The sequence below is a fragment of the Strongylocentrotus purpuratus genome, unplaced genomic scaffold, assembly GCF_000002235.5.
Source record: "Strongylocentrotus purpuratus isolate Spur 01 unplaced genomic scaffold, Spur_5.0 spur5_scaffold_5, whole genome shotgun sequence".
In the NCBI taxonomy this organism is placed as follows: domain Eukaryota; kingdom Metazoa; phylum Echinodermata; class Echinoidea; order Camarodonta; family Strongylocentrotidae; genus Strongylocentrotus; species Strongylocentrotus purpuratus.
The window spans coordinates 30,290,904-30,302,166 of NW_022145611.1; the positions used below are offsets into that span (position 1 = coordinate 30,290,904).

Below are 11,263 nucleotides of genomic sequence, written 5' to 3' on the forward strand. Positions count from 1 at the left end.
ATGCATACAACATCAACAATAAAACAGAGTACAAGCCATTTTCTGCCATTCATGACAGAATTAAGTACAAAAATAAAAAAGAAGATTAAAAAAGATTTCACAATATTCCAAGCTTGGTTAAATGTTTGATGATGGTGCATGCATATCTTCTTTAAAAGGCAAAAATATCTACTTTGCTAAATATGTCTAAAACATGTCAACTTCACTCAACTTGTCCAGATTCATTGACTCGTCAGAATATAAAATGCAAACTAAACAAATTTATAAGCATGACTTATCAACCCTCCACTGAGCAAATTATCGGCCGGCTGTTTCGCCGCTAAATATTTTCTCCCGAATTGGGCCCCCTCCCCTGCCGCCGGCTGGATCCGCCCCTGGTAAGAGATGTCATTAGCATTGCACCTACTGTATGCAAAATTACAATATCATCATTTCAGTTAACAGTGCAGATTTGAAAACATCTTTGACAGTGTCCCATTCACTTCCCTGCTGGCTGAGGCATTAATTTGTAAACAAAACTTTTGCAATGAAACTTAATTTTGAATATATTTTCATAAATTCATAGCAATCACTTTGTTACAGTCACTATAAAAGTACACAACATTCATGCTGAGAAATTAAGTAAGCAGTACCGTATTCAGATATCAGAAAGTCATTACAGAATTCAGTAACATACATTGTCCCCCCCCCCCCCCCCCCCCAAAAAAAAAAAAAAAAAAAAAATTGATTATACACACACGTATGTTATTAGACATTGACATCACATTATTTGATTAACAAAACTGTATAGATACTATCCTGTCTAGCATAAAGTATACCATGTATACAAATGAATACTTTAAAGAATATTCATTCTAATGCCATTACAAAATGGCAATATCTCTTGTGACATCCTATCAAACCAAACTCATTCATGGCTATTGCTAATGTTTAGAACAAAGGAACTGAGTCAAGAACAGGCGGCAAGTGGAGACTGCCATGGGCATCTCCTAATGATAGTTGGCAACAAGATCTATTCTAGAGTATATTGAAGGAATTACAGGGTCTACTCAGTCCAGACGTTTGAGAATGTACCCAGTAACAGCCTACTATAAAAAGGGAAATATTTGTTCAGTCAATAACAATAAGTACCTGCCAAATCAACAACAAAAATGGTTGTACCCTAATATTAAAAAACTTGATTCTTTAGAAGACTGGTAAATCTCATATCCACCATCATTATCATTGATATTCATCATTGCTCTAAATTTAGCTAAACTTTCTTTTCTAACATTTCATACAGTTTCAATTTTTTTAAATGCCAAATATTACAGAGTAATCTTTGGTATTTAAAATTATAAAACCTGGTACATCTGCAACTGTGGGATAGACTGTATTGCATAGATGTTATTTCTAAGAATTGCAATCAACAATCAATACTATTTATCAAGAATTTCATCTTTTCTGATGCAGGCCTCTGGTGATGTGGGACATGAATTCATAGCGATCAGCACAGTGGAATGAACATATATTGCACCTAAAGGGCTCCTGCCAGTCATGGCATCCCATATGAATGGCATACATTATACTGTCTGCATAGATAGTATGGCAATGCTCACATCGCATCACCTCATCCTGCGTGGAACTGTCTACCATCTTTGTGCCACGGCTGCGGTGTATAGAGCTGTTTGAAGAGAGTTGAGGGGAATGAGTGTCCAAGCTGTCGTGAGAGTCTCTGCTGATTGTCGGTGACACTACATTATGAGGCATCCTTGAAGATGAGGAGTTTGAATTACATGTAGGCGAAGGATTCCTTACTGGATATTGAGGGTAGCGAAGGACATTTCTGCCTTCATTCAGTGAAATAGTTTTCGTGATGTAAGGACCATTGCTTGTAGTTGTACTTGGGGCTGCATTTTGTACTTTTCCACCTTGCAGTAACCTTGACAGCATGGATTGAGAAGACATGGCCCCTTGGATAGAAGGGGGACATGCAGGTGGATTTCCATGAATACTGGATGTTGAACTACTAACTGATAGCTTGGATTCTGTTCTCTGACAAGGTTTCTGTGAACTAGTGCTACTTTCACTGGGAAAACGATTCCTTGATGAAGACGATGGCGATGAATTACCTTTAGACAGCGCTTGCTCTAAGATACTCATTCTAGCAGCCCTTGATTGACCATTAGAATGACTTGCATCGTTGGGCGAGGCACGATCGGCTACAGAGTCAGGAGATTGCAGGGATCTTTGTGGGTGTGTCTGAATGTGATCTACATACTCCTCAATGGAATTGCACCAACGATGACACACATCACAAACATAAGGGTAATTTCCTGGGTCTGTACCCGAGTCTGGGTGCCTACGCTTCAGATGCTGCACAAGCTCATGAGCAGATTTAAATTTTATATGGCACAAATCACAAGGGAAATTATCCCACTGATGAGATCGCATATGCAGGGTCATTCGTCTCTGGCTCTGAAACATGTTACTGCATAGAGGACATTTGAAAGTGAAGTGCTTAGAGCTATCTCGTGTATGACGGGTCTTGATGTGTGTTTTCAACTGATCCTTTCTAGTTGCATTGTATTCACAGAATGGACACTGAAATGGGCGGCTCCCACTATGAAGGTTCATATGCCTTCGCAAGCTGGTTTTCTTTGTGAATGACGCTTTGCACCAGCGACAATCAAATTTTTTCTTGATACCTCCCATAGCGATATGCTGCATTGCTGCAGATTCTCCATGAGATAGAACATTATACAGCACTGACGAGCTGGTCCCAGAGTCTGGATCCTGGTCCTGATCTGCAATCGGGCCCAAAGAGCTCAAGTCTTCTGGTTCAGACCGTTCAGCATCAAAGGTAGTATGGATTTCATCACTTTCTTCTCCCATGAAGCTGCATTCTCCCTCTTGCTCCATATGTGCGGTTCCTGTAAAAATACATGCAGTCATAAATTCAAAATTTGATTTTTTAATGATATGTTTTGACAATCAAAAGGAAGCATAAAGATTGTAAGTAAAATGAGATGCGTAAATTCTTTGCTTAAAAACAAAAGCAAAGTAAAATAGACAATTTGTTATGTGCGAGGTATAATTGTAACATTATTGCCATAACTTTTAATTATTTCTGATATATGAAACAACCCTCACCATCATCTGGTTCATCATTTTCTTCAGGAACCATGATATATCCACCATTTTCCTCCTCAGGCAAGTGTCTGTTGTCATCTTCCCCTGGTTCTACTTCATCGTCAATGAATTCTGCCTTCACTTGAAACACTTCCATCAAACCTTTCAGATCTGAATCACTATATTCTGCCATTATCCATTAGCTCTGCTTGTTTATCTGCAAATTGTATTTTATGGATAAAAAAAGCTATCATTATTAGCTAGATTCTATGCCAATGACGCACAAAACAGCTCAAAATTCCACTTTTCATCCACCAAATGAATACGAACACTTGCATTTACTTCAATACCTGTAGCACCGTTATCATCATCGCAAACAATAAAATCACAACATATCTACGGCTATATAAAGTTGTTGTTGTTGTAAAGACTTACAATATGGTAGCGTATTCTGCAATCAAGCCGAGAAAATTGAAATCTTGTAAGTTGTACAGTAGGCCTACAGTAATTTGTATCAAAAGCAGAACACACATTGAAGTATGTGGGACCGACCTGAAGCTCTGCAAGCGGCCTTTGATAAATCTAGCTAAGCTTCAGCTTCGCGCTTCCTACCCCCCAAAATGGGCCATAAAAAACAGTAATCTACTGTTGTCTTTAATTAAAACCATAAGAAATTGAGATATTATACCTGACGAATTATTCAATGTTGATCAAATAGAGTAATGGACAGTCGAAGCAAAAACCTGTGATTTTCATATCCTCCAACATTTCTCGAACAAATTGATACAATGCGCATGCGCGCGCTAATTGCACACCAACTATTGAGATCATTCAAATACATAATTTATATGGGGGATTCTTTATATGCAGTGAACTGTATGATAAGTCATGACTGTCTCTCTTTTAGGGGTTAGTTAAATTTTGATTATTTAATTTGACTTATTTGGTGGCCTACTTTTAAAACAGGAAATTTAAATTTTAGACACATAAAATGCTTAATTGGCCTAGGGTCTACTTAAATAAAATATGTGAATATAATATTATATAGGATTATTTTTCCAAAAACATTTAATTTCAACATCGTTTTTATTCATGAAAACAAAACACACACAAAAAAAGCAAAAGTTGCAAAACAAAAACAAAATAAAGGGGCAGCGTGATAGGAAACGGCAGTATTACCGGCGACTTGAATAAATCCAGGTGAGGACTAGCACAATTAAGTCTAGGAGACCTATATATGCCCAGGGGTGGGCCCGCCCCCGGGCACAAAAGAAGAAGATGGTATTGTTAATGTTTATATTATGTTTTGTTCAAGAGGAGGGGGAGGAGTGTTTACTTCCTCTCCCCCCCCCCCCCCTCCCTTGATCGAAATATCGATCGGCGTGATTTTCACATTTCCGGGGGGGGGGGCAAAAAAAGAAAAACTAAATTTTAATAGTGTTCACTGCCAACTTGATGGGCTTATACCACCAACGAGAGCTTCGTCCATGACTGAGAGGCAACGATTAACCATCACACCTGCCAATACTTTATGCACTGTTAAAACTAAGTTGTTGAAGGCATATCGACATTTTCACTTTTAACATGCTGAATCCAACAGTAGAAAGGTTACATCAATCATGTTTTCAAAACGTTGTCACTCCTTTGGTTTTAAGATTTGCATTTTAGAGCAGAGGAAAATATGAATTTTAATTTCTTTATGACGGATGTTTATTTGGCATATTTAAAAATTGGGTTGGCAATTTGGATATCAAAATGTGTCCATAAATGGTTTTAAACTTTATCAACATTTTATTTTGGTCGGGTAGTACGGGTAAACTTAGTTGCACAATTATTATGAACAATATGAATTTCCTTTCATAGCCGATGTTCATTTGCATTATAAAAATGTGAACATGTTGTCATAGACTTCACTGACCGATCATGCTAAAGTTCACTGCAGAGAAACAAAATATATTTGCAATTTGTTATGGGTTATCCCCTAAATTCAATATTTACCCTTAGGATCAGTTCATGAAAGCAGAAAGTTATGAATGTTTGAAATATGAGATATGTACCAGTGGCGGATCCAGGAGGGGGCACAGAGGGCACGTGCCCCCCCCCCCCCCCCCGGCCCAAAAAATATGTTAAAATCAGGCCTTAATTCGCCCAAAATGTACTTAAAAACAGGAACGTGCCCCCGGCAACAAAAAAATATTAAAAATGATGTTTAAAAAAAAAAAAAAAAAAAAAAAAAAAAAAATGCCAATGGCTGACATAAAAAGGTGACCTTATCCCCCCCCCCCAACGGAGGAAAATGTCAAATTAAAAAATTTCTTGACCCCCCCCCCCCAAAAAAAAAAAATAATAGTGTCCTCTTACCGGGACCCATGTCCAACGTCAGCCTCATTCAAAATTATATAGGGCCTCTTAACAGTATAGATACAACCAAGGCACCACTCCCCTCCTACACTTGCTCAAAATTAATGTAGGTAACTAAATCATAAGGGGCCTTAATAAGTGACCCCCCCCCCCCCGCAAAAAACAAGATCATGAGAGAGAGAGAAAAAAAGGGCCCCTTTTCTTTTCTTAACCCGATCTACACCTTGTTGGCGTAAAAAATCGACACTGATCTCTACCTATCTGTTTTAAGTTTGGCTGGAGGAGGCATTCCCCTTCGCCCCCCCCCCCCCCCCCCCCCCCGTTCTACACGTTGTTGGCGGGATTATTCGCAGGTGTTCTCCCTTCTTTAAACCTTTTTTCTTTCCTTCTTCCTCTTTTTTGTTCCCTTTTAGCTCTCCTTTTTCCCTTTTCCTTCCTACCCCCTTTCGGGGTGGGGAGGGGGGGGGCGTGGGTGAGGGGGGGGGGGGGGGGCAAGGGCCTTTTGGCCGCCCCAGAACTACAACTTGTTGGCGGGAAAATTGCAACTGATATCCCGCTCTTTTCTTTTCTTCGTCCTTTTTTTTTCCTTCCCTTTATCTCCTCTTTTCCTTTCTTCTTTCCCTTTCCGTCCTTCTCTTTTATTTTTTTAGCGGGGGGGGGGGGGGGTTTACAAATGGGAGGCAAGGCCCTTTCGCCCCCCCCCCCGATCTGCTTCTTTTCCCCTTTTTTCGTCTTCTTCTTCTTCTTTCTTTCCCTTTCTCTCCTCTTTCCCTTTTTTTCCTTCTCTCTCTCTTTCTACCTCTTTTTTGTTTTTTTGCGGGGGTGGGGAGGGGGGCAAGGCCCCCTCGGCCCCCTGGATCCGCGCCTGCCTTTAAGGGGTAGCTGCGCCTGTCGTCGGATAGCTAAAAGTATTACCAACTAAAAGCACAGTGATAACAACTAAAAGTGAACCAGGTAATCGCAGTGAGCCATAGTGGTCTCATGGATAGGCGACCGCCTAGTAAGTGAAAAGTATCAGGTTCAATCCCCAGCTAGTGTATTTTTTTAAGAAAAAGAAGAAAAAAAAGGGCCTTTGTTGAGGGGGATCAGTGTAGAAAAAAAATGTTAGGGAGCCCCTTTGGGGTTTTTTTTTTTTTTGGAGGGGAGTCGTCAGCTAGCTGGCGGTCGTCAGCGTAGCCGGTGGCCGGTAGCGTTAGCCCCAAAGCCATGTCCAATTTTTAAACTACATTCAAGAGTCCCTTATTGCCAGGTTAAACAAGTTTTTTACATTTTCAGTACTACTTTCTTCCTTTTATTCACTCTCTACACTCCCATGCTATCCTTTTCCAGTCTGTAAACAACTTTACAACATGAATTCAATGATGGGCAAGGTTTTACTTCTTATATTAAAGTGCCCAAACTTCGCGAGGTGAAACAAAGGGTCTTTCAATAATCAAGTCTATTCAAGCCCAATATGGGTAACAACTGGCCTGCATATCCGAGCAGAATCATTTTGTGCTTCTTCTTCTTTTTCTTCTTGATTTGTTTTTGTTTGGCAATCAGTCACAGTTGACTATTTTTGCCACACACTATTTTATGAATTATTTATATACACATAAATTATATGTACAATTTCATGTCATAAATGACTATTTTTAGGATTCTTTCTCTTTCCATCCTCTTTCCTTCCTCTTTTTTTCTTTTTAGACTCTATAACTTTTGTTACAGAGAAAATTCAATAAATTAATAATTTTGGAAAGAGACGACGGCCTAGCAAGTTGTGAATGAAAAACGCCTATAAAACTAAACGTACGTACTTGTGTTTACGCGCACGTGCGCGTTCAAATATCACCTCACGTATGCACATGTGTACTTCGCACCTACCCCCACCCTTTTCAAAATGCCATCTTACCAGTCTTTGAGGTATATTTCGCAGACTTTCGGTTTTAACCTAGGTCACTCCGGCATAGGTGAGGGGGTGCCAGCTAGCATGTGATGTTGGAGGTGATCACCGAATTGTTAGAAAAAGTAAATGGTCAAATTAGTTACAAGTATTGTGGGCTTTATTGGTGCAAGAAAAAGGAAAAGAGAAGATAAAAAAAAAAAAAAAAAAAAAAAAAAAAAAAAAAAAAAAACCTCAACAACAATTTAATTGTTTTGATACAGCCGCTTTGTTCTTAAAACGAAGCGAACTATTGCTTTTTGTTTAACTATTTCTGAAAGTTTAAGTAGTGTCATGATTTCCTGTGGATGTGATAAATCAGTTTCTACGAGTAACATAGCTCTTTCTATTATGTACTTTGGGCATTCAGTGAGAAAGTGGTTTACAGTTTCAGTACGTCCTATGCAGTTATTGCAATGGCCTGTCGAGTGTATATTCAATCTGAAGAGATCTAAGTTCAAACCTATCACTCCTATTCTTAATCTATGGAGAATACTTTCTTCAAATCTGTTCAACTTACATTCATATGGTTGATTTACTGTAGGCAGTATATGTCTAAGAGATCTATCAGAATTATTCCATCTGTCTTGCCAGAGTTTTATATACTTGCTGGTAATAATACTCTTTATTTCAGAAAAGGATAATTTATTACAAATTTCAATGTTATTTTGTAAAGCAGATTTTGCATAAAAATCTGCCATTTCATTTCCGTGTACACCACAATGGCTAGGAATCCATTCTAAGTGTATGTGTTTTCCTTGATACGATAATTTTGTACTTAATGTAATAATTTCAGTTACAAATGTAATATCTTTTTCATCCTTTATGGCGAGCAGGGCGCTTACGGAATCACAAAAAATAACAATGCCAACATACACATTAATGTTCTCTAGCCAATTAAGCGCAAGGACAATTGCAGCCAATTCGGCTCTGAAAGATGAGGTGTGATCCGCCAATCGTTTGGCTTGTTGAAAGGAGAATGCTGGTACATAAAAAGAAGCAGAACTTATTCCAAAACTTGGAACCTTTGACCCATCTGTATAGATGTGTAGTTGTATTGGCCATTTGGTACTGATCAATTCTAAACTGCGTTGACGTAAATAAGATGGGTTTTCATGTTTGTTCACTATTTCGCTTAATTCTATCGACACTTTTGGAGCATTAATTTTCCAAGGGGGGAAACTAGGTATAGTGTAAGGTTCGATAGTACAATGTTTCATTAGTTCTGTTCTGCATCCAAATGGCTTGTTATTCTTTTGGAGCTTCAAAAGTTCCATTTGCCAGCTGGGCTTAACGTTTAATATGACAGGGTGATCTCGATGCATTTCAATCTTTTGTCTGAATCTGTCCGCCAGCATCTGTCTTCTTAAGTCTAAGGGCATTTCACCTAGTTCAACTTGTAGTGAATCTAATGATGTAAGAGGAAGAGCTCCCGCACAAATTCTCAAGGCTTGATATTGAATGGAGTCAAGTGATTTCTTTATACTTTGAGCCGCACTGTCATAGGCTTCACAACCAAAATCTAATAACGATCTTATCAATGCTCTATATACCATTAGCAGGGATTTCGAGGAGCTTCCCCATGTAGTCCCAGTAAGGCACCTAAGAATGTTCAGTTTCTTTTTACATCTAAGGACTACGGCATCTATGTGCGTCTTCCATGAAAGTCTTTTGTCAAATATAAGTCCTAGGAAATGCTTCTTTGATTGGAATAAAAGTGCGTCGTTGTTTAATTTCAGTTCTGGGTATTTTGCTTTATTGTTTTTAGTAAATAACACTGGAAAGGATTTACTCTGTGAAAGGCGAAAGCCCCATTTAGTAAACCATTCACTCAATGTGTTCAGATAGCACTGTATTCTGTTTGAAATAATTTCTATGTTATTACCTGACATCCAGATGACACAGACATCAGCATAAATAGATGTGGTGATTAATTCATCTGTTGGAATATCACTCATCATGATATTATACAATATAGGACTTAAGACACTCCCCTGGGTGAGGCTGTTGTACATTTCATATAATTTTGATTCTTCTTTACCAATCTTTACTTGGAAAGTCCGCTCTTTCAGATAGTTATAGAGAAACTCGAGCATATTACCTGTAATACCATGTACTGATAGTATGTAAATAAGGCCTTTGATACAAAGTCTATCATATGCCTTTTCAATATCGAGAAAGATTGCTAAAGTATATTCACCAACATTAATGCTTCTTTGGATGGCATTCTCTAAAAGTACAATGTTATCCGTGACCCCACGTTTACTACGAAAGCCAGTCATGAGGGGAGGAAGTATATTGTTCTTTTCTACATACCATTGGAGTCTATTCTTCACAATCCGTTCTAGTATCTTGGCAAAACATGAGGAAAGTGCTATGGGTCGGTACGACGATACCTTTCGGGGGTCTTTATTCTGTTTTAACACAGGTATTAGGATAGAGTGTTTCAGACTGGGAGGTATGCTACCCGTATCCCATATCAAGTTCATGACCTTTAGCATATATTGTTTTGCTTTCTGAGGAAGTTTTTGGTAAACCTGATAAGGGATCTTGTCTTTTCCAGGAGCTGATTGTTTACATGTGTTTAGAGTTTTTTGCAATTCAAAAAGAGTGAATGGTTCATTCAAGATATGCTCCATTCCCCGCTTCAGTGATTTCGTGACTTGTTGCTCAACATTTTTGTTTTCTTTTATTTCTGGACATTCTTTAACATTACTAATTGATTGGAAGAACTTAGAGAAAGCCTCAGTCTTTTCACTGTTACATGTGATTTCTTTTTCATTTTCTATCAGGACTGACATGTTTTTTGTTTTTTTGACAGATACCCCCTTTAACCGTTTAATGGTAGACCATACCGCTGATTCTGGTACAAAGCGGTTGAGTCTTGAGCAAAATTCTTGCCAGTAATTTCGTTCTGCTTGGCGTAGAGTTTTTTGTACCTCTGATTTTTTCTTCAAATATGTATTTAGATTTTCTATTGAAATGTGTCTTTTTAATCTATTATTAGCCCTGTTTCTTTCTTTGATATTTTGTGTACAGTCTTTTGTCCACCAAGGTACAGGGTCATGTTTTTTCTTTCCCCTCTGGGGCATTATTTCTTTAATAGTCTCTGACAAACTTTTCATAAAACATTTATACATTTTCGTAGGGTCGGAATAGTTGCCACTATGTTCAATTTTATGTTCACATTTTTCGGCAAAAGTGTTCCAATCAAAATTTTTAAAAGACCAAGTTGTTTCCTCATTTATCTTCTCGCTGTTGCTGTTTACTTTCCCTGCTCGGTCCAATAATATCTGGGTGGAGATGGGAAAATGGTCACTACCAAGGGTGTGCCGCAAAACTTCCCACGAGCATAGGCAAGATAGTTTGGGGGAGGTGATGCTAAGATCCAAACATGACATTTTCCCAGTGCGTGGATCTATTCTGGTTCCTCTTCCGTCGTTTAAAATTATAAAGTTATTGTCATGTGTGAAATTTTCAATTGTGTGCCCATTTTGGTCTATCTTTGCACTACCCCACACAGGATTATGTGAGTTGAAATCCCCAACTATAAGGAATAGATTGTATTCTAGTTTGTTAATCATCCTGTTCAAAACAATCTCGTTTAATTTTTTGCAAGGGTTATAGAAATTGATTATGGAGATTTTTGATCCAGCAACATGAACTTTAATATGTTGTATTTCGAATTCTTCGTCATTGACAGGATATTCATAGTTGATGGAATCATGTACATAAATGGCACACCCTCCTTTAGATTGATTTTCCCTGTTTCTAATAAAACATGTATATTCAGGGATTTGCAATATTCTATCATCATTGAACCATGTTTCCTGAACACAAATTAAATGGTACTTTACATCTTTATATGAA

The 11,263-nt window shown here is 38.2% G+C and overlaps 1 protein-coding gene across 2 annotated transcripts; it reads right to left on the reverse strand.

The window, feature by feature from the left end:
- Positions 1-699: 699 nt before the first annotated feature.
- LOC100892885 (zinc finger protein Eos) lies at positions 700-4,116 on the reverse strand. 2 transcript variants are annotated; one of them, XM_003723630.3, is made up of 3 exons: positions 3,800-3,944; positions 3,133-3,328; positions 701-2,912 (listed from the first exon to the last, which is right to left on the reverse strand). In XM_003723630.3, exons 2-3 carry the CDS (start codon positions 3,302-3,304, stop codon positions 1,435-1,437), a joined length of 1,650 nt encoding a protein of 549 aa, XP_003723678.2. In that variant the 5' UTR covers positions 3,305-3,328; positions 3,800-3,944; the 3' UTR covers positions 701-1,434. The 2 variants fall into 2 exon arrangements, with proteins under 2 accessions (XP_030855276.1, XP_003723678.2); XM_030999416.1 differs by lacking the exon at positions 3,133-3,328 and having other exon boundaries at positions 700-2,912; positions 3,800-4,116.
- Between the last annotated feature and the right edge of the window lie 7,147 nt (positions 4,117-11,263).

Coding starts and splice junctions, on each gene's coding strand:
- LOC100892885 (XM_003723630.3), bottom strand. CDS start 3,304: ATGGCAGAATATAGTGATTCAGATCTGAAAGGTTTGATGGAAGTGTTT. Junction 2,913..3,132: donor AAATGATGAACCAGATGATG/GTGAGGGTTGTT, acceptor GTATTTTTACAG/GAACCGCACATATGGAGCAA.